The 27306-nt window shown below is 42.5% G+C and overlaps 1 protein-coding gene across 1 annotated transcript in view; it reads left to right on the top strand.

Moving 5' to 3' along the window:
• Positions 1-27306, top strand: part of FBLN2 (fibulin 2) — a 127290-nt gene that overhangs the window by 3132 nt on the left and 96852 nt on the right. Inside the window, 5 exon segments of the mRNA XM_081175932.1 lie at positions 10615-10648; positions 12401-12481; positions 18209-18244; positions 18247-18316; positions 18318-19690. Coding sequence (XP_081032058.1) covers positions 12448-12481; positions 18209-18244; positions 18247-18316; positions 18318-19690 — 1513 coding nt within the window. The 5' untranslated portion in view covers positions 10615-10648; positions 12401-12447.

Raw genomic sequence — 27306 nt, 5'->3', positions numbered from 1 at the left:
AAAATATAAGAAGTGCCCTACTAGATTGGACCAAAGACCTAGGAGGTTGGTTTGTTCAAACATCGGAATAAGGGCCGTCTGTTTACTCTCTTGTGTAGAAGCCGACCTCCAGATGTTACTGAACTACAGCTCCCATTTTCCCTCAACACTGGCCAGGCTGGTGGGGGATGGAGTCCACTCACATTGGGAGAGCATCATATTGACTACTGCTGCCTGGTGGGTCCTCATAAACTGGGGTCTTACTGGGTGTTGACATTTTCTCAACATCTAGTAGGTCTATCCCAATTTGGTCTTCGGCTTTTTGTACATTTGTGTTCCAGAAATGCTACACTGGGCAAGAATGGTATTGCACCTAAGGGTTCAAAATATTTAACATTTTATAGGCAAGCATGACCCGCCCGCCCCTGGGTCTGTGTACCCCAGGCTATGCATGGACCCCATCAAACAATTTATATATTTATGTAATATGTGAAAGTGTCCACTTAGGCCTTCCACTTCCACTAAAGAGTTACATCAGGTCCTCAGAGGGCTCATCCTACCATTAGCTAGAGTGCTTTGAGGTGTCATGGAAGGGCAGCAAACTCTGAGTTATATACAGTGGTACCTCTGGTTATGTACTTAATTCGTTCCCGAGGTCCGTTCTTAACCTGAAACTGTTCTTAACCTGAAGCACTACTTTAGCTAATGGGGCCTCCTGCTGCATGATTTCTGTTCTCATCCTGAAGCAAAGTTTTTAACCCGAGGTACTATTTCTGGGTTAGCAGAGTCTGTAACCTGAAGTGTATGTAACCCGAGGTACCACTGTATATTGGGCCCCGCCCTGGGCTCCCTCCCTCCCTGTCAGTGATCACTGTCTATACTGTGATTCTAATAAATCAAAATGTAATCTAGAACAAATGTTCGATTCTTATCACTGGGGAAGAAGATGTGTTTTAGACATATATAGAGTATTAATTTTATTGATAACATGTGGTGCTTTCTATCAGATTGAAAACTGCATCTTCTTGAAGGCCTTTCTTTTCATGTCAGTTGTTTCTTCATGTTTCCTTCTGTTGCATTAATTTTTACTGGCTCTGTTATCTGTTGTCTACGGACTGTGGGCAACGTGAGTGGATTGCTTGAGCATTAGCTCATTTTCTTGCTTCCTTGTAATAATGAGTTATATTCCCTTGCTTAATCCCGCTTGCGTTTATAATTTTCCTTTACTGGAAAACGAATAAGAAGTTGCTTGTTTTCAAAGGAATGAAGAATTGACAAAAGTAGAACATTTCATTGAGTGGCTACCATGCTCAGATGACTTGCCTTCACCCATTTATGCCAAGCGGTAGGAATATTGTATCATACATTTGGGCCTGTACTTGTCTAGGAGACTTTAACTAAATAGGACAGTAAAATGCATGTGTGGAGGTTGCTCGTATGCCTCATAGCTTTCCTGGCAGCTGTGTAGTAAAGGGCCTCGGAATGACCAATAACTGCATCTCCCTTCTATCCTGAATGGATGCTAGCAGTCAGACTTTGAAAACCTTACTGGCGCATGACAGATTTTACACTGGAGTTTCTCTTCTAGTTTCTCTCACAGGAGTTTCTCTCTCTTGTCAATCTCTGTCCCCTGACCACACCCAAACCCTATGATATTAATGGGTCAGCCTACACACAGTTGACTGAGGCATGTGAGGCTCATCTCGGCCAGCTGACCTCTAGTTGAATGTTACTGCTGTGGATTTGCTGTGTAGGCCTGTCACTTAGGACCAACCTTGAGTTTAAGCTTTGACAAAATGACATGAAGGTTCCTTGGTGATGAGTTAAAATCTGTTGGAGCAAACTGTTGTTGGAAGATGGCTTTTTGATACACAGTTCTCTGTGGACTGTTCAGATCTGTAAAGTCAACAAGGGTCAAGCTAGATGAGGACTTAGGCACAATGGTCCTGCCCCAGAAAAGCAAAAACTGTAGGTTAAGGATTCAGGTAGGTAGCCGTGTTGGTCTGATGCAGTCGAAATAAATTAAAAAAAAATGTTCAGTAGCACCTTAAAAACCAACTAAGTTTGTTCTGGGTATAAGCTTGAAGAAGTGTGCATGCACATGAAAGCTTATATCCAGAACAAACTTAGTTGGTCTCTAAGGTGCTACTGGACAATTTTAGTAGGATAAGGAAGGCATCTAGTAGGATAAGGAAGGCATCTAGGAGAATATTCCTGGCTAGAAGGGCATACAAGATAGTGCAAGATTCCTAAAACAGCCAATTTCATCTTAAACAAGGTTTTGTGATATTAGGGGGTGCTTGGGACCACTTTTCTGGCTCCAGGAGAAGAAATAAGGATAAATATAGAAGGTAAAGCTTTTTGGGCAGCACAGACCAAGTGATTAAGAAATGGGTGTTGGATATGAGTCATATTTCTTCAGTGAAATGTTTAAGAATTGCTCTGCAGTTAGGTTCTAGAAATAGGTATTGCACAGAACATTTGGACCCATGCTCAGACTTGTGCTTAAGTGCTCGTTCCTTCCTTTCAGTCTGTTTCATCTGGTATTTATGTTTGAGCAGGAAATAATACAACTTGGGGCAATGAGACTAGCCACAGTAATACAACATTTGATGGACAAGGGCCTTCACTTTAGCCTTTCCTTTTTATTTGTTAATAAAGTACAGCACAACCCATTTGGTACAGGACTGGTTTGCAAGCCACATGTTACTTATGGAAAAGACCACAATAACTTCCTGTGGTAATAAGGGAACATAATATATAATTTACAAAAGAAACCAAAACAGATATTCTAATGTGATTCTGGTTTATGGGGGAAATCTGGTATGAAGCTCCAAGCTCATTAAGATCCTGAGAACCACACAAATACATCAAGGGCATAATGTGACTGTAAGTATTTTCCCCAAATTCCCAGAAAGACTGGCCTTTGCAATTACTATGCATAAATTCCATGTAGTATACAAAAACCCAGACCTCAAGGGTTTGCAAATTGAATTAAGATAATGAAGCAACCTATATATATTGGCTCTTTTCCAAAGGTTAGTTACAATGCATACCTAACCTGTCTACCCAAAAGTAAGTCCTATTGAAGTCAATGGGGCTTACTCCCCAGGAAACTGGGGTTAGAATTACAGTCTTAGCCACCAGACAAACCCACAATTTTGTAGCTTGTAATTCACAAGCATTACTTCCTTACCCCCATGTGTCACGTGGCACCCCGCTTTGAAGACTAACTTTCAAAAGCAGTTTATTGTAAGTGATTGAAGCCTGATGTTCTGTGAATAGTAAATCTGCTAGGCATCTCTAAGCACATCTAAAATAGCATACTGGTTTCCAACATGTGTCCTGGTCTGCAATAGCCCCATGTAAGATAGATCTGGTAAATAACATAGATTTTCATTAAATTCTCATTTTGCCGCTGGTGCTGGTCCAATTTCAACTGCTTGGAGATCTCTGAATGCCACATTGGTGACTGACATCTCCAACTAGCTGAGCCCTCCAGCTTTCTTAGGCAGCTAAGCAGAAGAGCTTATTTAATGTATTTAATATACTACCTTTTTCTCCAAGGAGTACATGGTTCACCCCACTCCTCAGTTAATCCCTAGAATGACCCTGTGAGGTAGTTTAAGAGACTATGACTGGCCCAAGGTCACCCAGTGAGCTTCATGACTGAGTGGGGATTTGAACCCAATCTCCCAGGCCATAGGCCAACGCTCTAACCACTACATCACCCTGGCTTCCTAGAGCAGTGTTTCCCAACCGGTGTTCCGCGGCACACTAGTGTGCCGCGAGATGTTGCCTGGTGTGCCGCGAGATGTTGCCTGGAGGGAGGCGGGCGAGTCCAAAAAAGGTTGGGAAACACACGCCAGCCGGGGTCTGCCTCCGCGTTGCATCAGCTTCCTCGCTCTCGGCGCTCTGCTTGCCAGCCTGGTGGCCTCTGCCCCGCCCCGAGACTGGAAGGGAGGGACGGGGCTTCCACTGCGGCTGCGTCTCTGGCTCTTTCGACTCATTCCTCCTCCGAGTGGGCTTGAAAGAGCGGCCGATGGATGAATCGGCTGGCGACCCTGAAGCCTTGTGCAAAGTAGAGGAGGCGGAGAAGCGACGGCAGGGAGCTTAGGCGCCGCATCTGGCTCATTGCGGGAAGTCAAGATGGCGTCGGGTAAGTGTGGGAAGCAGCTTTTTCCCTCCGCCGCCCCCCTCTCACCGGGAATAAAGGGGGCCCCGCTGTGGGGGGGTGACGTTGTAGAACGCAGAGTTCTTATTTTGGGAAGGTTTGAGGGGTCGGACTAAGCGGGTTGGGGGCTGGTCTGGGCTTCCGCTCCCTCCCCTCCCCACGGAGTGTACCTGCGGTGCAAGGAGGCGCTCTGAGCCACTGCTCTGGGAAAGGAAGGAGGGCGAGGCGGCCTGGCCAAGTGCAGGGGAGACCCGTAGTAGGGAGCAGGGGGAGGAGGAGGCACCGAGGAATGGAGGCGGGGGAGACTCCCTCGCTTTGCAGAAACTGCAAAAAACGAGGCAGGAATTGGGTTTGTTTTTGTAGCTTAGGACGTGCTTCGCTTCTGGTGTGCCTAAGGCGGCCGCCCCAATTATCCCCTAGCCCGTCTTTCCAGGTGCTGCCCCCCCTCCACAAAGGGCCATAGAACTGTAGAGTTGGCAGGGGTCCCAAGGGTCATCTAGTCTTAAGTTTCTCTTTCAAAAAGGAAACATGGGTTAAAGCAGCGACGCCGCCCCCCACTCACTTTCCTGCTCTGGCTTCCCTAACAGTTTTCCGAGTTGCGTCACTGGATCTAGTCCCCTTTTCCACAGGTGACACGGGGCTGGAGGGAGGGAAAGAGGGCTTTACGTCACGCACAAAGGCAGCCTCCTAGAAGCGCTCTGGGCCGGCGCCGTTTCGCCGAAGGCGCCGGAGGACCCCCACCCTCAGCTCCTTCAGAAAGGACTGGAGCGGAATAGCCCTTTCTCTTCTTCCCCAACCCTTGTCGTTGGAGGAGTCCCTCAGTCCCTCGCTTTGCTGCCTCCTCCCCCCCACCCCCAAAGCTTGGAGGTTCCCCGGCAAGGGGGAGGAAAAAAAATTGAAACTTACACTTTCGTGCGTCCCTCCCGGCGTGACGCTGCGCGCTGACGTCACGGGGCTGTAATGGTGGTGTGCCTCGAGATTTTTTTCATCAAACAAGTGTGCCTTTGCCCAAAAAAGGTTGGGAAACACTGTCCTAGAGTACATCTGTTATGGGGCAGCTTTATCATTGTAGGTAAATAAATATAGGAAAAGAAAAATGTTACTTAGAGAAGGATCTATATATTTTCCTTGAAGCTTGAATTTGATTTATTCTGGACTGTTTTGTTTGTTTATTGCTTTGTTTATTTATTGTTTATTTTATTTAATGTGCTGTAAACCGCTTTCAGGTTTTTTCTTTAGAATACAAAGTGGTATAGAAATGAAATTAATAGTAATAGTAATAATAAATTCCAAAGCAGAAAAAGGCACCTAGACATTCCCTTGTGGCGACCATAGCCTAGGTTTAAGGAGCCATTTGGTGGGTGATCCTGAAGCTTTGCTGTAACACAATATAGGGGGAAAACAATATTTTAAATTCCAGTAAAGTTAAGCAGCTTAAAAATAAAATTTGTCACCAAGATCTGCCCACTCAATCTTGCCCTGCACTTCCCATCCCAGAAGCAAGTTGGTTGTAGAATGGTTGTAGGTTGTAGAATGCTTCCAAAGGTTCTTCAGTTGGTTGCTTTCCAAGGAGAGGTACTCCCACTATAAAGCACATAACATTTTGATCTTTTCTACCTGTATACCTTGAGTTAAGGCACTCCTTTCATCAGTCTTACCCCCAGAAAGCATGTGAGATGAAGGAAAGAAAAGGGAACATGATTGTATAGAAGGTTTCCGCCATACAAAGGTTGAAGAAACAACTGCACCCTTCAATCACTTCTAAATAAACATGATTAGGAGGAAAGTCCCACTACAAAGGGGGAAAGTTTTTTTTAAAAAAACAACAACCCTGTTTGGTATATCCAAACCCTTGTGCACTTCTAAAGTTGCTCTGTTATGGTAGAAAATGTCTGTTAAAGAACTGAGAAGAATCTTCAAAGTGGGGAAGAGTGGACAGCAACAGACCCACAAAGATTGATCCAGTGGTCACAAATGCCTCCACAATTCCTGAATAAATATTACAACGTTGTGCCCACCATACTACTTCCATTACTTTATGGAGAGAAGACCATTTCACAAGATTCTCTCCAGAGGTTCCCTATGTGCCAGCCTCTTTCATACATTCATCAAAATGGGCCAATATCTGGGACTATGTCCAGAGCACAAATAATAGTAACAACAACAGCTTCTTCTTCCTCCTCTTCTTCTCCTCCTCTGTTTAATCTGTATGCTGCCCTTCATCTGACAATCTCAAGGTGGTTCACAGCATAAAATGTCTGGGATGTAGCTAGCTGGTGTTCTCCATGTACATTAGAAACACGGAGGAGAATATATGAAAGGGGCAGAGTCCAGAGTGTTTAGAATGGGAAATATCCGGATTGTAGTGTAGGATTCTACTGTAACTAATGGATAGTGTAGCAAAGAATCCTTCTTGGGCCCATTACATACTGCGCAACTGTCCCATTTAAATTGGGACATTCCAGATTTACAGAAGCCACCCTGGCTTCTGACCCCAATCCCAGGTGTCCCATTTTTCACGCCGTGCTGTGGCACAAGTAAATTGGCTCACACCAGAGTTCAGGACCAAAAGACAGAAGCAAAACTTACCTTGCCCCGCCCCCCGTCACCAGTGTTCTTCTTCCTTCCACTGTGCCTTTCCAGCCAGAAGCCAGCACCACACTGGCCACACTGGTGGCAGTGACCATGGCAGTGGTGGCTGAAGTCAGTGCACAAAGATGCAAGGGAGGGAGCTAGAGGTGAGAGGAGGGATGTCCTCCATCAAGGTTGTGTCCCAATTTTCCTCACTCCAGTGTTGGAAGGTATGCCATTAATTTGGGGTCTATTATTTTTGGTAGGTCTACTCTGAACAGGACTTCAACCTTTATTTGCTAGCCTGCATTCAGCCTCCTCCGCCCCCAGCTTCTAAACCCTTGTTAAGGTTTCACACTGTCTCCTTGGCATCTGATGGAAAAGAGAGAGAGAACTGGGAGATGTTTGCATATTGTTGACACTGTAGTTTTAATCCCTCATGACAGCTTCACACAGTTCTTTATTCAAAGTACAGCACACTTAAAAGCAAACATGAGTTACATGGGAGAATCTGCTGGAGAAACCTCTACAGTTGGTGATATTGTTATTTCTGAATGGCAGCATTTTACATCAAAGAGAAAGGCATGCATCTATGTATCTTAACGAATCAAATTAATTTCATTATCTTTTATGGAGAGATTTTGTACAAGCTTTTGACTGATGGTTAATGGTTGCAGACTCATTAACAGCATGACAGATTTAAGCTTCAGTTTCAAAGATTTTGCTTCCATTCCTGGAGAAAAACTAGAAAGTACTGTTTCTCAGCATGTTTGGGTTTTGTGTCATTAAAAACTCCCCTCTTCCTGAAACATTTGTCTGAATTCAATTTGTTTGAAATCTGTGGTAGTGATTAACATTTCAGTCTGAGTATTTCAAAGACGTGCTTCAGCTTGTCCTGCATTAAACAATAATTTTTCGCCTCCAGCTAAATGACATTAATTGGTATTTATATATTATTATTAGGAAAGTTTGTTTTGTCAATTGAGTTTCATAGTAAACTAAACAAGCTGCTGGTGTGAGTGGAAAAGCCAGATGCATTTATGCCACATCTTAATTTCCAAGAAACAATTTAACCCATTCAGCTGTTATGCCAACTCACCCAATGCAGTTAAACTGTGGAATTTAACTATGTATTGGGTTCCGCAAGATGGCCACCAACTTGGATCACTTTAAAAGGAGATTAGATAAATTCATGGAGGATAAGACTGTCAGTGGCTACTAGCCATGATGACTTTGTGCTACCTCTAGTATCAGAGGCAGAATGCTTCGAAACATCAGTTGGTGGGGATCATGAGTAGGAAAGGGTTATTGTGGTTGTGTCCTGCTTGCTTACTGTGAGACTAGAATGCAGGACTTCGAAGGATCCTTCTTGTGTTATTAAGTAAAGGCTCAGTATCTGTGTTTAGTGCCAGAGCTTGCTGTCTAATGGAGAGCAGAGACTGTCAAGGAAAGCAGGCAGCTCAAGTTACTTGCTCCTTGAAGCAGAGCAGCAATAGTCTCCCCATCTCCAAGTCATGGTGCATAATGCCCAAGGCCAGCCAAGTCATTTTGGCTCCTGAGACAGATCATTCCACTTAGCAGCAAATTGCTGGTTATTTAATTTACTATTTCATGACATCTCAAATCGGATGCCTTTGGGGTGGCTGCCTCACTATATCTAATGGTAGGACTGGTCCCAGCTATAAGGGTAAACAGAGATGTGAAGCCTTGGAGTTGTACTATATCTATATTTGTCATTCAGAAGCCAAATGGGTCTTTTCTCTAAAAAGAAATAACAGGTTGAAGATTTCATCTTTTTAAGGATGAGCTTACACAAGGAGAGTAGTTAATTGGTTGTTAAATGCGACCTTTTATCTAAGGAAGTGTAACAGGTATGTGAGTGCAGAACAGAAAAGGAACCAGTTTAATACATTTAAATTGCTCTGAAAAGTGTTATTTGAAAAGCAGCAGGGGTCATTCTTTGTGAAACACAATAATTTTTTTAATAAAAAATGTTTTAAAAAGGCCTGATGTGTATATGCCCACATTACAAGACCACCAGCCAGGCTAGAAAAATGGTATGACTGGCATCTTATCCTCTGGAGAACTGGAGTTCTTAGATGCTTCATGAGTATTTTGAAGATCAAAGCATAAGCACATTAACAGACTCCAGTTTTATCTGCAGCAATCAGTCTCTTGCTGTCAGAGTGTGGAAAATCATAGAAAGGCTGCAACCAAAACATGCTGGAGATTGATATGGAGAAAGCAAAATATGGTGCAATTAACATGTTACTGTATATTGCAATCAAATTTGACTGTTAATCATGGAAATGGCATTGTCTAGACAACTTTGACGGACAATTTATTACAATAAATAGCAAATACTCTTGTGGTGAGGTTTATTGTGATACAAATGTCCCATGATTTTTTCAGAGTTCATTATCAGACTTGAACCAAATCTTATCTGTTATTTTGGAGATATGGCTATAGCAGAAGGTGAAACCACTAAGTATAATTGACAATTCAGGGTGCACTACCAAGACTGACATACTATGGAAGATTTCTGGATGCTGGGCTTTGATGCTGATATTTCCCAACATGAAATTCAACAGTTTCAGGAACAGTCTTGGTTTGCTGAAAACAGCTGATAAACATATTTCTATCTTCCTATTTTTACCTGAAGTGGAAGGCAACATCCCTGTGGTATAGCATGACTCTAGAACCAAAATCTTGAGAAATACATGTCTCTGTGGTGACGTGTTTGCATGCATGTTTCTGTGTAATGTGTGAGCTTGGTTACAACAGATACTTGCAATTTATCTAGAGAAAATTCAACAGCAAAATTGCCTGCAGTGAATTGAGCCTTCATAAATTCACATTCTGCTTAATATTTTAAATACCCAAGCCCCTTTGGAAAACATGCAAAGAAACATTAAACTTTGGGTAGTTCTTGTATTTCTGAGGGATAACCTGTGTATGCCTTGGAGAACAGAGTGGGAAAGGAAAGTATGAGAGGCAGCCTGTGGAAAAGACACAAGTAACCTTTTATACATGCAGAAGGGAAGGTCAGTGTATGTATATGTGAATGCATTTATTCATTCTGGCTTGTGGCCTGTCTTATCCCAAAGGTGGATAACATCATATATAATATATACAGCCGACAGAAATGGAGGAAAATGCAAGCAAAATATAATCCCCTGTCCTTGCCACAGCCCCTATCCTGCTACTCCTGTTGCCTCCCTGCCCAACCCGCTTGCTCCTATTCCCAGCCAATACTCCCTAGTACAGAGGTCAGCAAACCTTTTCAGCAGGGGGCCGGTCCACTGTCCCTCAGACCTTGTGGGGGGCCAGACTATCTTTTTTGGGGGGGAAATGAATGAATTCCTATGCCCCACAAATAACCCAGAGATGCATTTTAAATAAAAGCACACATTCTACTCATGTAAAAACACGCTGATTCCCAGACTGTCCATGGGCCGGATTTTGAAGGTGATTGGGCCAGATCTGGCCCCAGGGCCTTAGTTTGCCTACCCATGCCCTAGTATGTGGACCAGTTCAATTAAACCAAATTCTTTCCCAAATGCATTCTTACAGGCTGCAACTCAGGCCCCCCTCCCCCATTTTTGATTGGTTGCAAATCTGTCTCCTTTTTACAAAGTACTATGATGACCCCTATGATGACCTTTGACTACAGGTTTTCTTGCATGTTAACATTGTTTCACTATTTTTTACTTGGTTCAGCATGTAAAATTGTTGAAAAATTGTGCCAGTTGTGAGCATGGAGATCTCTATGCTGGCTGCATCTTCCTATGCATATTGTAGAATTTTCTGTCATGTTGCATGTGATGTATTTTTATGTAATTATGGGCACCAGGAATATGCTGAACTACATAATTTGTTTTTTGTTTCAGTTACAAAGATGAATAATGAACTTGGAGACTCTAAGTAAGTAAATAAGTTCCCAGGCTGTATGCTGATTTGTTTCAGCATATGATATGCTAATATATACAATCGGGATATTGAAGGAATTTTAATTAGTTCGTAATCCATCATGGCCTCAGTACATAATGACGAAGGCTGGTGTTTATTCGTCCCCATCTAAATTTACCATGTCCTGGCCAGGGGGAATCTTGGTAACAAAAAAAGTGTGGTTTAAAGAGATCAGATAGTCATGGGGGAGGGGTCCTACAGCTTTGACATATTCCTAGCATTCAGCCTGGGCAGCTTGGGGAGCCAGGATAACTGGGATCAAAACTGAGATTTCCCGTGGCTCATTGACTGATCACTAATATCCTCATCATTTGCAACTGATAATGTAAAGGATTAGCATTAGTTCCAGAGGTTTTTGTTTTTTGATCAGGCTGATGGTAAACAGCAATGGAAGGGCTGCTGGTGTTGAAGCCATTGAGTTTGCACTTGGTCACCATGTGGAATCCAAAAATGTCCTTTAGGGAATATACAGGAATCAAAGCATGCTTCGAAAAAGAGGATTAATGATGGCTGGGTCCCTATCTCCAACAACTCAAGAACTGGCTGTTCCTTGATAGGTGGAAGTTCCTCTATCAACAGGACTCTAGGTTCTCATTGAATTAGCCAAGGTGCTAGGCAAAAACTTAATAGAAAGCCAAACTGTGGTTAATATGATTAGCCACTGTTCAGGGTTCTGATGAAATGCAGAAATTCCTATACTCCTTTTTGTGGCTGCACCAGAGGCAGAAAGGGAAATTCATGGAACCTCAGGCTAGCCTAGCCTTATCCTCATAATGCTAAACCATGGCTTTGTGCTATGTGAGCTAGAACGTTTTCCAGAACCGTCCCTCAACACCACCCCAAAAACCTGTCTCCCCCGCCTCCCCCTGGCACGATCTGCGTGTCATTTTAGAACCAACTAGAAATGCTGACATCGAAATAGAAAGGATCCCAATATTTTACTTCAAAAGTCAAATTCTGAGCAAGCTCCTTTGAAAATTGCAGGTTTCAATGGGCCTGTTTGACAGTTGTTCTTAATCCAGATTTGTACGTCCAAGATTTTGTCTGTTTCCAGTGAGAGAATGCTGTGAGATCTTGGATTTAGACTGGAAATGCAGCTCTTACCTTCAGTTGTAGGGTATCCTGCACACTGCACAAGGAAATTTATATGCCGTTTGGCAGGACTACAACTCAGCCCTTCTGTTTCTACATCTCTCACCTTCACAATCCATTGACTAATTTGTGGCTTTTCAAAACTTAGCAGTGAATATCTATAGCATCTATATTAATATCTAAATAGCTATATCTATCTTCCATGCAGTTTTATTCATTTCAGTAAGAACCCACCAGGTAAAATCCTACCAGAACAGTGCTAAGGATAACAGCATGTCCACATGAGTGCGAGAGGCCCAGTCAAAACACAAACTTGATTTTTCTGTGGCTGAAAATATGTGTTTAATTAGAATAGTGCAAGGGAGAGGAAAAGGAAGGGTCTCATGAGAATAGCCCAGGTGTATGATCTTTCCAGTGACACATTTCCCCAACCAACCCTGGTATAACAACTGGCTATTCATAGATGCTGGAGTAACATTCAAATAATATATTACCAAGTTAAGCACTAAAAGAAAGGGGGGGGGAAGATTTATTTAAAAGCCGGCTCTAAAGATAATATTTCTAGTGGCAGAAGAATGCTATTTATTTTACATTTACGTTTTCCATTCTCTTCAGAAATTCCCAGCAGAAAAAGAATGTAGGCCGCACTCTGAACTGAAGGCATGGCAGGCAAGTTCACAGATAGCAAGCAGGCGTGTAAGTCCTAAAGGAGAAATAACGAGGATAATGAAATTAGATGAACATTGTATTTTAAGGTCAAAATTACTAAATGGCTCCATTTTTCTATTCAAAGTTTGCCACATAAGCCTGAAATACTGGAACTAAGCACATTCATACTCCCTTGCATACTCAAGTTGTCCATGATATTTATCTTTTTTATATATGCAGGTAAAAAGGTAAAAGGCAAAGGGACCTCTGGACAACTAAGTCCAGTCGAATTTGGCTATGGGGTGCAGCACTCATCTCTGCTTTCAGGCTGAGGGGGCTGGCATTTGTCCACAGACAGCTTTTCTGGGTCATGTGGCCAGCATGATTAAACTGCTTCTGGTGTATGGAACACCATGATGAGTGCCAGAGCACATGGAAACACTGGGAGGGGGGTTGCGTGTGTATGATATCGAACGTGTGTGTGTGTGTGTGTGTGTGTGTGTGTGTGTATTTCTGGAAAACTGTAAACCTAACAGGATTACCAGCATACTTCCTTAAAACTCTTTCACACAAATTTGCATGTGCATCCAGACAAGCAAACACCTATTTACTTACCATTCTCGTATAAACCCCAATTATAAAATTAAAGTGAACATATTTGTAAGCCACATAATCACAACAGACACATAAACAAAAGATGCAAAATCAGCCCCTACTGTGTGTGTTTTAAAAATTATTACTGCCATGAAAGCAGTTTTGTTTCTACTGTCTAGGACAGCAAGCCCATATGCCAATTTCTTCTATTGTTTTTCAGCCTTCCTTTCCCTCCTCCTTTTAGATTGCTATACTTTTCTGCTTTGCTCACCAATCAGTGTTCTTCCCTTCAAAAGAATGTTTTCCCCACAGCTGGTGGCTGCTTTTGTTTTTCAGATTTCCTTATCACCATGAATGTTCTGTTTTATTGTGATGGGCTATATAATTTTTAAGTGGGCATGGAAATAGAGGTCTCTGTTCACTGTTAGCATAGTCACAAAGTTAGGCTGACAAGATAATGAGTGAGTTCGCATATAATTCTAAGCCATGTTTTGTTTAACCCATGGTTTATTGAATAAACCTCAGAGCTGTCTCACAGATGATCAAACAAGCCATAGTTTGTTTCTTCAAAGTTACTTTGTTTTCCAGCTGTTCTTGCCTCATGCCTCTGTAGATTTGCAAGTACAGTGGTACCTCGGGTTACATACGCTTCAGGTTACATACGCTTCAGGTTACAGACTCCGCTAACCCAGAAACAGTGCTTTAGGTTAAGAACTTTGCTTCAGGATGAGAACAGAAATCGTGCTCCGGTGGCGTGGCAGGAGCGGGAGGCCCCATTAGCTAAAGTGGTGCTTCAGGTTAAGAACAGTTTCAGGTTAAGAACGGACCTCCGTAACAAATTAAGTACTTAACCCGAGGTACCACTGTATGTGCAGTTGGGTACTCAAACAGACCATGGTTAACAAGGTTCCTGGGTTGGGATGTAATGCTGAACCATAGTTAAAATAAGCCATGGTTCATGAGCCAACAGGAAATTATGGCTTCACATCATGGTTTATTGCTGGAAACAAACTGTGGTTTGTCTGTCAGACAGGGTTCAGATATTCAAACAAATCACACCTTCACTAAATAAACAATGTTTCAGTGTTAAGTGTGAACCCAGGTCAATAAATACATAGAATAGAAAGTGTTCTACAACATATAATTATTCGAAAAATATATAGTGTATAGTGCAAGTATTATATTCTATGTTTTTACCACCATAGAATTGCCAAAACTTGCTAGTTTCATTTGACTTTGGTACAAAAAGCAACCTCAAAATTTCAAAGCACAAAGGGAATTGAGGTGGGCCAGATCAGTATGAAAACATGTTTTGAACAAAAAGAAGTAATAGGGGAATCATGTTCAAAATATATAAAACCTACAACTTCAGAAAGTCTGTTCCTACCATTAGATAAGTGCTTCCTTTCACACCCTCACAATCCGGAAATGTGTGAGCTCATCACAAATTAGTTTGAGAATATTCTTGGCATTTTTACCAAACCACACTGTCAGAGGTAACTGAAGTGCTTTTCAGAACATGAACGAACAACTGGCAACTGCAATAATTATGCAGTAATTATCCTATATAATGTAGAGGATAAACTGCTTGCTTGAGATGGGTCAGAATTAGACTCCTGACAAAGACAGCAGAAGATTCTAAGCAGGAATAGCAAACATTGTTTGAGGGCAAAAAATGGCATAAACTGACATTTAAATCCAAAGACATGTTTCATATAATCACCTTATATTCAGACAACTCAGGAAATGTTTATGAAGAGGGAATCCTCTTGCCCTTAGGCTTCATGGAACAGTTTTTGTTCACCAGTATCATTTGAATAATTCAATAAGATGGCCATTGGAATATGGGCACTTGCACCAAAGAGTCTGTACAAATCAGATTCAGAATTACTTACTCCTATTATGGATTGTTGAAAATGAGAAAAGCAGGAAATGCTGCAAGAATTTGTAAGTCTGTTCAGTTCAAGCTCCAGTGTTGCAGTGGAGTAATGACCTTCCCCAAGATATCTTGCATGTTCAGGTAAACAGAAGCAAAAACTGATAGTGAAAGGGGAAGCATCAGACGTTGCACTGATGTTGGATGAACATGTTGAGGCAGCCCAAGTGGTCAGTGTGACTACTTTCTTTCTCAAACGCATTGTATTTTAATTCCAAGCATACTTTCAGCTGTTGCCTTTCTATACAACAGTGGAAAACATGGCTCATAGCAAAATCACAACGTATTGTTACAAGGTTTTGGCGTTTCCATTTTTATTTTCTTCTTCGTTTTATTTGAGTCAAACCCTTAGAATAAGTTCCAGATCTACTTATTACATTCCTACTCCACCCTTTCTGTAAAATGATGAGGTTGACACCAAGAAAATCCACATATAATTAACAAGAGAACAATGTAACAATAAAACCAAAGAATGAATATATACAAAAAATCTGCAGCTAATTAAAAATAAAAAACAGATTAGAAACACATATTAAAAGAAAGAGAAGCAGGGGGAGGGGAATTAGCCCTGTAAACCAACATGGCTCTTACGTTCTATGTCTTGTTGCCTGTGTGTCTTCTGGAATTCCCCAGAGGGATCTGGCTAGGCACTTTGGGAAACAGGGTGCAGGGATGGGTGGCTTTTGGGGTGTGTGGTGTGATAGGATTGGGGAAGGGCACAGGCCAGGATGGAGAGGCTGCATGGAATCTGTAGGGAGAAGCAGGATGGTTTAAAGAAGATAGAGGGGTGTGTATAGCAGAGAGAAGAATTATGTGCGATAAGCAGCATACAGGCAACTCCTAATCTTCCCACCCTGACTCACCTCCATGTCCAAACACCCCATGAGCACCCTACAAGCTACAGACTTGCCTTTTCCATTGGGTGTACAACCCCGTCCAGAAGAGGTCACCCAGGTCTCAAGACTTGCAACACATAACACCTCTTGGAGGTTTTAAAGCAGAGGCGGGATGCCCATCTGCCATGGATGCTTTTGTTGAGATTCCTGCATTGCAGGGAGTTGGGCTAGATGACCCTTCCAACTCTACAATTCTATGATTCTATTAAATGGATTGCGTGCCCAAAACATGATTTCATAATGTTGTATTGCTGGTCAAGTTGCTGAAAAAGACAACAGCTCTTTCTGGCAATAAGATGGAGCAGGGTTTGAAATGATTAATGCAACCTGGACTCATTTCATCAAATGATGAATACTGCTGTATTTTTAAGGTTAAAAAAAAGAGAAAGACTAATGCAAACTTCTTGAAGAAGTAGTTCAAAATTTATGGCGAATCAAGGGAAGCAGTTGTGCAGTTAACTCCTGCTTCTGCTGTCTATGGTGAGACTGTAACGCCTAAAGGAGGCTGGCTTTTCTTGCACTTGAGTTGCAGATGTTGTGAGCTCCAGGAGCTCTTGTTTGGAATTCATAGTCCGCATGGACAACCCTCGTCTCCTTGTTTCTCCTTGTTTTGAGCTGCTCTGGGAACACATTGTGACACTGTTGTTTCATTTCTAGGGCTGTAGTTACTTTCCTTTCCCATTAGTGCAGAAACTCATAATATCAAATATATTTATAAACACAACGTATGGTTGCTAAACATCTCCCAGTAAGATTCTGAATAGACTCAAGAAAAATGATTAGTTTTCACCGTGGAAAACATTGTTTTTGGGGTGAGCCCATTACAGTTGTGGTTTGGGAAGTATGGTACCATTCCTGGGTCATGACAGATGCTTTCACATCTTTGCTACTGTATTTCTCTACTTAATACCTTTCCTGTTGAGCTCCAGTGCAGCAGTGGCATCCCATCTCACACACTACAATCATCCCTTTCTAGGACTGGAGTTCACTGTGCTCTCAGTGATGCCACTGGGAGAATTATTATTGATTTCATTTCAACAGTTAATATGCAGCTTAATTCCATACAGTACAGTAAGGTTGCAAAAGATGCAATATAGATAAAATCAGTTAAAATAAACCATAAAAACTTTCTTGAGGTGCCTTTTGAAATACAAAGGTCTCCACCAAGTGCCAGAAGTTCAGCTAAGAGGTGGTCTATCTTAGCTCAGCCAGGAAGGAGTTCCTCAGCACTAGACCCATAATAATGAATGTGTGGTTCCTGGTGGATATGAGTTGCATGTCTGTGCCATGGGAAGCCTACTGACAGGGAACTAAGGAATCAAGCAGTTCTTAAGGTATCCTGGAACCCAAGTTGTTAAGGGCTTTGTTGTCAATTAATATAAGAATGATGGGCCTGAGGGACTTCTCCTATATTTTCTTCCATCATAACAGTATTGGTGACAATGACTATGTTGGTGAGGGGCATACACAGTTGGGGTTAGGGGCCCAAGAAAACAAGGGGAAATGGCTGGTCAGATTCCCAGATTCTTTTCATTTTCTGTGCCTCCTGGTGTCCCATGGACCTTCTGGTTCATGTCTGTCACAGCATTTAGGGCCTAGTGAAGGTCCAGCTGTGAGGAGTTGCTGCCATCAAATTAGTTTGGGTCAGGGACAGGGACCCACGCCAGAATTGCCAAACTGAGACCATTTTGACTGTCAAATTCAGATTCCAAAGGGATCAAAATATAGTATGTTCACCCCTCCCCCAGCTGAAGTTTAATTTGAAATTTAATGTATGTGTGTATCAACTTGAGAAACTGCTTCAAATTGATACACACACACACACACACACACACACACACAGGCAGCCTTCCAGGGCAAAAGCCTTCACACACAAGGCAGTTTCCACAAAGTAAAATACAGTATACAAAAGCGAAATTATAGACACCATAAATACATTCTATGATCAAATATAGGAATGTTAAATCTGAAGAAGAAAGAACTGTGTATTTGTCTGCCAACTATTAATTTTTTTTAAAAAAACCAAGGCTTCTAAAATAAATAAATAAATACCAAATGTTTTCAAAATATTGCTTTTTATTTTACTATGTGTATATTTTATGAATAGATAAAAAGGCCACTTTCTTGTTTCTTTTTTTTAAGGGGTAGTGAGGGGAGGCAAAAGACAGAGAAATGAAAAACATGCATCTTGGAATTGGGTGTCTATAGCGCTTGGACGAGATATTATGATTAATTTTATATGTAGCTTTCCAGATGTTGGAATTTTATCCCATTTTAAAACTATCTCTAATGTCTAACAGGATATGTGCAGAGTATAGCCTTTAACAAAGTTCTCTTTCATAAACCTAGGCTCTAGTTGCAAAACAGAATCCAGGGAAATATTTCTGACCAGGAGCTGAGTGAGCAGAAATTCCAAAGGGGGGAAACGCACGAGAGAGAAAGAACGAACCCAATAAAAGGCTGGATTTTTGCTGCACTTGTTTTGGAAGATTATGGATAGGCACCGAGTGCTACATTTATGCTCGCTGAACACAGCCCTCTTGCTGCTTATTTGGATTGGCATCTCCAAAGCTCAGAAGGATTGCACAGGTGTGGAGTGTAAGCAGCTGGAAAATTGCATTGAGGAAGTGCTTGAGCCGGACGAGTGCTGCGCCTCTTGTCTCCAGCATGGCTGCACCTGTGAAGGCTATCAGTACTATGACTGTGTGAATGTCGGTTTTATCAACGGCAAGGTCCCCGAAGGGCAGTCTTACTATGTCGACTTTGGAAGCACAGAATGCTCCTGTCCCAAAGGGGGCGGCAAAATCAGCTGCCAGTTTATGCTCTGTCCAGACCTTCCGCCCAACTGCATCGATGCCGTGCTGCCCGCGGACGGGTGCCCTCAGTGCGGGAGAATCGGCTGCCTCCATGAAGAGCAGAAATACGCAGCAGGACACACGTTCCACATGCCTCCGTGCAAGGTTTGCCACTGCCCCAATTCGGGAGGGGATCTCATGTGCTACCTGCTCCCAGACTGTAATGAATCCACATTAAACCCTCATAGCCCACCCGAGACCGGGGACACCGAACCAGAACGGCACTATGATGATTCCTATAGTTATGACCAGGAGGCACCAGAAGGAGACACCACTCAGGTAGAGCCACCTAAGAAGTTCTACAGCTATTCGGCTCATACAGAGCAAGAGAGCATGGGCCAAGAGCAAAGTGAGGATTATGATTACCTTGCAAGCAGCAGTGTTACTCCTCTGTCATTAACTCACCCTGCTTCAACGACAGAAGATTTGCCACCCACAACCACAGTCGCTCGTGTTCTGCAGTACCCTGAAACTAGTCGCGCCACTGAAAAGAGTGAGGAAAGGATTTATACGACAAGCACGGTATCAACCCCCAAAGCACGGCAAAGGCATCATCGGACAACCATTGCTAACAGCGTTAGAAAGGAACAAGCTGCGGTTACAACTGAGAGGCCCAGAAATATGGCAGATGTGGAGAGGAGAAAGCCAGCCAACAGGGAGAGGAATGAGCAAGAAGAAAATGCCCGCTTCAAAATCAAGCTAAACATGAAGAAAGACAACAAGCAGAAAGAAAACAGGTTGCTGGTCTTACAAGAGTCCAATATGACTCAATCGCATGGGCTAAACTCTTTGCAGGAGAAAAATGAGGAAATTAAGTTCCCCAAGGTCAAGTTCAATCCAACACAACCATCTCCCATTGCACTGAAAGAAGACAACAATAGGATATCCTTAAAACAGCCTCAGACTCTTTATCATTACACATCTGAAGAGGACATAGATCCCAACTCTGTTCAGACTTCCCCCAAGTTATCAGAAGGTAAGATTTTGTATTCAAAACCGATAAATCAGATTTTGTATTCATAACATTAAATGTTTCAAAAGAAATAGAGCAGAATATTGGTTTTGCCTGCCTTGTATGATGTCAAACATAGCTCTAATCTTCAAAACTATCGACTCAATTCTCAGTGAGTGGCCTCAATCAATGGTCAAGTCTTTGTTCCATTGTGGCCTATTGTTTTATTAGAACTATTTCTCAGAGTGAGAAGTTTAACGTCTGCATTATATATATATTTAAAAAAACAAGCATGAATAATTGTTCGTTTTTGTAGAACTTTCATTATTGTATTCCTATCCACTCTACTTTCCTTCATAGATTGTTCACAGTGGCCCAGTTCACACATCACCCTAGTAAAACCACCAGAGGAGGGTGCAGAGTATGGCCTATGAGTGGGGTATGGCCTGGGCAGAGTCCTGATGGCTGGATAGTGAGGCATGGTGGGGGACATTTGGTCCCTGAGCATGATGTACAGTAAACCATGGCTTATGTCTTACCATAGAGGTTGCTAATATGTGGCCCTCCAGAGGTTGGAGGTTTGACTACAAGTCCCATCTACCCTTGACCACTGCTTATGCTGACTGGGACTGATGGGAGTTGGAGCCACCAACATCTGTAGGGCCATAGGTTAGCCATGCTGTTGTATGGAATCTGGCCAGTGCTATCTATAGTTATAGAGATGTTCAGTCTGAGAAACTATTCACCTGGTTATAAATATCTGGTCAAAATGCTAAATGATGGCCTTTTAAAAATAATGTTGCTAGTAAACCTAGTGACAAGCAAGTTGCTTATAGAAAGTTAAGTCAATCTCCATATACTGTTGAATTTGGAACATACTATCTGTTGTGACATTTCTATGCATTATAGGATATCCTCTCAATATATAACACAATTTCTCATGAACTGTGTAGAGGGAGTATCTGACAGATATGCAGATCTGTTCATGAGCTATTTGTTACCAGTAATTAATGTTAGCTAAATGGTTGCAATTCTAAGTGGTTACAATGTTTTGTGATTAGCCTCTACAGTGTGTCAGTCAAAATGACCATTTGCCGTAGTGGTTTACCATAGTACACACAAAACTCCCTGTTATCTGTAGCATCTAGCAGCGGCGTAGCGTGAGTTGTCAGCACCCGGGGCAAGGCAAGTAATTTGCGCCCCCTAACCCGGGGCAAGGCAAGTAATTTGCGCCCCCCCAACCCCTAACCTGCTGATCTGAGGTGAGTTGCCGCTGGCGCTGCCGCCCAAACCACGCCGCTTGCCCGGAGGAGGAGGGGGGCAGAGAGGCGAGGAAAATGCAACATGGCCCAGCAGCAGCAGCAGCGGAGGCGGGGCTGTGAGGAGGGGCTGCCTGGCATGTCCTCCGCGGCCCTGACGCACGGGGCTGAGAGCCGCTGCCTGCCGGACGCCTTCAGCCCGGGCGCACGCACAGCTCGCCGGCTCCACGAGACATGGGGCTCCGCTACAGCCTGCGCCGGAGGCTCTTCGGGGACTCCGGAGGCAGCGAGTGCGCCCCCCCAGATGTTGCGCCCGGTGCGGCTGGCCCCCCTGGCACCCCCCACGCTACGCCACTGGCATCTAGCCATGAGCTGGTGGGTATTTCCTTTTGTTAGTGATATGAAGTGTGGCAAAGTAGAAAAGAGGTAAAGGTTGCCTTATTACTACATGACTGTGCACTGATGACGATCTGTTACTGATACGGCTGTAGGTAACCTCCACCCAGTGCATTTGAATAAAGTAAAGTGCATATACATATGTCTGTGCTATAGAATACTTTGTGGAACTGCAAAAATAATTTATCAGTGGTAATCCACGGTAATCTAATTTTCCTTAGGGTAGTGAAAGCTAAGGCCACTGATGTGAATAGTGACCAATATGTGACACAGTTCAGGTTCATTTTCTGTCAGACTTTATGTCACCTTTATCATGGCATTAACATATTTCTTAATAAGCACACTACCATGTTTATTTGTACCCACATTTAATATCTGAAAAACGTCCAGGAAGCCCTGATTATTTTGGAGGCTTGACTTTGCGTTGCATTTCTTCACAGTAACAATAAGCCATAAAGTGATCCCTTCCTGTTCCCACTCTGATAAGATGAGAACTGAGATCAGATCACAATGGCTCTTGTCCAAAATAAACCATATCCATGATCTAAAGATTGGGACGTCTGCCTCTCCCTTTCCTGCCAATCTGAGAGTCCCCATGCTTGTGTTTCTCATTTCTTTTGTTGCCAATGCTGACTTAATCAGTCACGATTGCCACCCTAATCAGACGGAGACCTTATATGTTCCAAACTGTGGTAAAATAATATCCTGAACTAGGTCAAATAGCCTAGTGCCAAAAAGATAAAATGCATTCATTTGTACAGTAAATGGGCTGTATTTCTGGCTGGTGTTAAAGTTGGGAAGTTGCCACTTAACGACTTACTGGAAATCAACGCACGCAAGTAAAGGAAAGTAAAGATTCAGGTTTGTATCCAACTAAGGTTGGAACTAGATATAGTTTGGAACATGTTATTGCCACCAAAGCAGCGGCCTTGTTTGTCCTGTACTTCTCATTCCCCTCAAGAACCTGTGCTATTATAAAAGACATGATGGCATGTCACAACACTGGGAGTGTCCCTACCCCTGCAAGCAGCATCCAATGTTGCATGAGGGGATGGGGTATAGCATGATGACATCATGTCAGACATTACTTTGATGTTTCCAGGGGAGGGGAGGAGCAGGAGGAGACATGGAGAAGGAAATCATCGGGGTTGAGGCATAGTTGGCCACTGAGTAGAGGTCAGGAACCAAGAGTCAAGCAGAAGATCAGAGATGAGAATTCAGAGCAGTAGAACATGTTGAGAGTCAGAACTAGACAGGCATAATATAGACTACTGTTGTCTAAACAAAGCCCCAGCCTAAACAGGAAGTCTCTATAGCATGGGTAGGCAAACTAAAGCCCAGGGGCCGGATGCGGCCCAATCGCCTTAGAAATTCGGCCCACGGACGGTCTGGGAATCAGTGTGTTTTTACATGAGTAGAATGTGTCCTTTTATTCAAAATGCATCTCAGGGTTATTTGTGGGGCATAGGAATTCGTTCATTCCCCCCCCCAAATATAGTCCAGCCCCCCCACAAGGTCTGAGGGACAGTGGACCGGCCCCCTGCTGAAAAAGTTTGCTGACCCCTGCTTTATAGCCTCTTTCTGGCAAAGAAATCAGTGGCAAGCCTGTTACTCCAGCACCTTGAGATGCTTTCTTCCTTGGCTAGGTGTAATAATAATAATAATAATAATAATAATAATAATAATAATAATAATAATAATAATAATAATAATTTATTATTTATACCCCGCCCATCTGGCTGGGCTTCCCCAGCCACTCTGGGCAGCTTCCAAAAGAATATTAAAATACTATAATACATCAAGCATTAAAAGCTTAATGTTTAATGTAAAAGGTGCTTAATGTAAAAGGTGTAGCCAACCTGGTGCCCTTGAGATGTTTTGTTGGCCTGCAACTCTCACCAACCCCAGCCAACATGGTCAAGGATGATGGGAGCTGTACTCCATGGACAACTGGAGGGCACCAAATTGGCTACTCCTGCCTCAGGGAGACACTCTCTGGTCTGTAACCCTTCTGGCTCACCACACAGGGCAGCTGTGCATAGAACTGCATGTCAGCATCTGACTTGATTTTGGGGGTAGTTTTGTTTAGTCTTTACCATGAAAACTTCTACAGCACTGTTTCGTCATCAGCATGTTAAAAAGGTGTTTCTTTCATACGCACAGTATGTATACACTCAGTCTTAAGCAGCACTGCCATGTGATGAACAGTGTAAAGCCCTCCTTGCTGCCACACAGCCCCCCAAGTGAAGCAGCCTGCCTACAGTCATGTATACCTAAGTGTGCAAGGGGCCTGGTTCATGCTATTCTTGACCCACAAAAAAGTGGGGGGATTTATGTGAACTAGGCCTCTGCCTGATGGGTATCTCATAGAGGTTCATAGTGGGTGTAAGATACACACATGGCTTTTCCACTTAGACATAGTAGTGCAGTTCTGGAGTGACTGCATTAGCCAAAGTAAACACATGGTTATTTTTCTGGATCGCACGAAAGGAAAACAGCAAATGTAGTTGGGTATAAAGTGTTAGCAAATCTCAGTGAATCTAAAGTTCACCGAGAAATATAAATTGGTACATTAGGAAGAAATGGATGCACTTTCTGGCACTGAAAACATCCATTACCACTCTCACATTTACAGGATCTTGAAATAGCTCTGAGCGCTAGAACTAAGTCATTCAACTCTTTCAGTTTCCTCCATTATATTACAATCATGGCTCCAAGGTAGCCGCGATGACTAATTTTGGCATCATTTGAAAAGTATCTGGTGATGTTTTGTGGATATTACTTTTGCTGACACAGACTGGATAGGTTTTGTGACAGCACCAGCAAATTTTCTAAACCATAGACTTGAACCATATGTTTTTTTAAAAGGAAGGCGGAGGTTGCCAGTGCCTGAAAAAGTGGGAGTTCTGTAAGTCCCACCTAACCGATCAAGCTATCATGCTTTCTGTCAGTTCTATACACTCAAACTTAGTCATAAAGCTATCCTTCATCTGTATTCTACTTACATGGGTCCTGCCAGCCATGATAGCTAAATAGAATATTGGGTGCTGAAAACACAACAGTGGAGGACCATCACCCCATTTTAAAGTTCTGTAGATGAAGGTAGGAGGACAAAAGTTTGGTGGTAGAACATCAGCCTTGCATACAGAAGGTTCCAGGTTCAAATCCTGGGGCTAGGAATGTCCCCTGTCTGAAATCCTGGTATAGACACAGATTGGAATAGATAATATTGAGCTAGATGGACTGGTGGTCTGCCTTAGAATCATAGAACTGTAGAGTTTGAGGGGACACTGAGAGTCATCTAGTCCAATCCCCTGGAATGAAGGAATCCTACTCACAGCCTTCCCTGGGTGGGCTCGAACCATCAGCCTTCTGGCTACCAGCCAGATGCACAAACCAATTGTGTCACCTGAGGACTAGATATAAGGCAGCTTTCTATATTCCTATATGTTTGGCTGACCTCTGTTAACAGTGTACTGTATGGAGACAAGTGTAGGGCTGCCATACGTCCAGAATTTCCCAGATATATCGGGATTTGCCCATTGAAAATAGCATAGAGGCGGAATTTTCAGAATTCAGTGGGGTTTTTTTTTGTTTTGTTTTGTTTTTAAAAATCTCAACTTTTTGAAATATGGCAACACTTCTTCAAAACCATGGACTACAGGATCCAGGTTTGGCCCTTAGCCAGAGAAGACTTTATATTTGAACATCAGCACTTTAAACCATGCTTAGTAGTGAACCAGCAGCCAGCAAAACTGGTGAGATATGCTCTCACCATCGCATTCCAGTTAAAATTGTATCAACAGCAGCAATCTTGAAAATTCTGGGCAATCTTCAAGGGCAGTCCCATACCGTAGTCTAAATGGGCCACTAGCAGAGCTTGGATAGCTATGGCTAGACTTTGTATGTAACCCTTCTTATTCAGATAGACATGAAACTAGTGCAGCAGCTGCAAAAGACCGATGATCAGAGCTGCACAAATGACAGGAATCAAGGCATTTGTTTTCCATTTTCCCTTTGAAAATAGGTGATATTGACACACTTTTAAAACAAGCAGGCTGCAAAGGATCTAAAAAAGCATCTCATAATTAGGAATGTCTTCTGTCATTGTTGGGAGTGGGACCAAATTACTGCCTGGTAATGATAGTCGCTTTAATTGGGGGTAATAGTGACTCATATGAGTGCATCCATATGTGTTTCATGATTAAACACACATGTTGAGGGTTTTTTCCTTGGTAACTCCTTGAGCTAGTATGAGTGGTGAGTTTGAAAGAAAATTGACAAGCTGGGAATGGGGGGGGGGAATGGGATTGTTAAGACCACATCTAATGCGAAAGTTAGTGCAGATGCTGGAATTGCCTTCCAGTGCCTTCCAGAAACCCACAGTTACTCACTGACAAAAAGCAATGAGATAATTGTTTTAAAGAGGGCAGTTGTTAAGCTCTCTCTTTCTCTCTGTTGGTTTAAGCAAGGTAAAATTAATTAGCCACTTCTAAATTAATGGTTTCTAAAGTCAGTGAAGAAGGTGGTCTGTTTAATAATTCTGATGACAATACAACCATGCAGGGGGCTTTGAAATTTCTCAGGTTCACAGACGTTTAATGGGTGGATACATTTTTCAGCTCAAAGGTTTGCGATGGAAATGTATTCGCAACCACAGAGCACAGTGTGGTGTAGTCATTAGTGTCAGAGAAGGTTCTGAGAAATCAGGAGTCATAGCTCCACTCAGACAAGAAGTTCCCTGGGTGACCTAGGGCCAGTCACTGGACTCTGCTGTATTGGTAAAGAAAAGGCATTTTATATGTGTTGTATATGCGATACAACACTGTGACACCAGATAGTGCTGTGGAGTCCCATCTTTCTCTACCGGATTTTCCTGTATGAGCTTACAACGCGTTTAACTGAATCGCTTCGTTGACATGTCTGGATCCACCCGCTGTCTCTCAGCCTAAACTATCTCACAGGGTTGTTGTGAAAATAAAATGGAGGTTGGAGTGGGCAGGGGAGAGAGAAGGACGCCTGCCACCTTGGAGGAAAGGTAGGATATATAAATGTAAATATAAATTTAAATCACCTAATAACTGAACTTCTGTTAAATCTTATTAATATCATGAGTATAAGCTGTATCAGTATGGGATAGTTCAGTCAGTAGAACCTGAGATTCTTAAGAGGGTCATGGATTTGAGCTCCACATTGGGCAAAAGACTCTTGTATTGTGGGGGTTGGACTAGATGACCCTGCTGGTCCCTTCCTGCTTTTGATTCTATGAGAGGACATCAGGGTCGGCCATTTGCCCTAGCTGCAGTTCTGTGCAACCCAGTATGATTTATCATGTATACGTCAGGTTGTGTTGCTTATGCATATACAGTATACCACTTTTAAGGGTTATTTAATGGAGTACAACTTGCTTTTGAGTAGACATGGCTAGGATTGCCCTAGGTGGAGTTTTAAATGTTGCATGACTGGTCTCTACACACACTTATCTGTTTCTGTAATTTTATTCTTGTTTATAGAGCTTGAAAAATCCATGCATGTATTGAAAGTTTACAAAAGAGCTAATCTACATAAATATATAAAGATAAGTTGTATAAGTATGCATGCATGAGGAGACTCTTTTCACAGCAGAAACTTTGCAAAGGTTCAAACAGATGATTATATTTCTCCTAAAGTGGGAAGCAATGCTGATCTTTCTGTTCTTATTATTAAGTTTCCTGGCAAATAATGATAATAATAATTCAGATGTGGTTGATTCCTTCATGCCTTTGGTTAAACATCTGGCTTTACTACTTAAGTTTTTGTTTTTTTTAATGTCTCCGCTTTGGTATTCAGTTTTCATCTTCTGAATCATGTGAGCTTTTAACCTGTAGCGTGTCACACCATAACATAATGTAGCTTGGGTTTCCCCTCCCTCTTTTTGTTTCCTCAATTTCCATTTTTCTTTTAATTTGGTATTTTAGTATGGTAAAAGCACACTGTATTATATCT

The sequence above is a fragment of the Podarcis bocagei genome, assembly GCF_964188305.1.
Source record: "Podarcis bocagei genome assembly, chromosome: 2".
NCBI classification, from domain to species: domain Eukaryota; kingdom Metazoa; phylum Chordata; class Lepidosauria; order Squamata; family Lacertidae; genus Podarcis; species Podarcis bocagei.
This window is presented reverse-complemented; position numbering and strand designations above follow the sequence as displayed.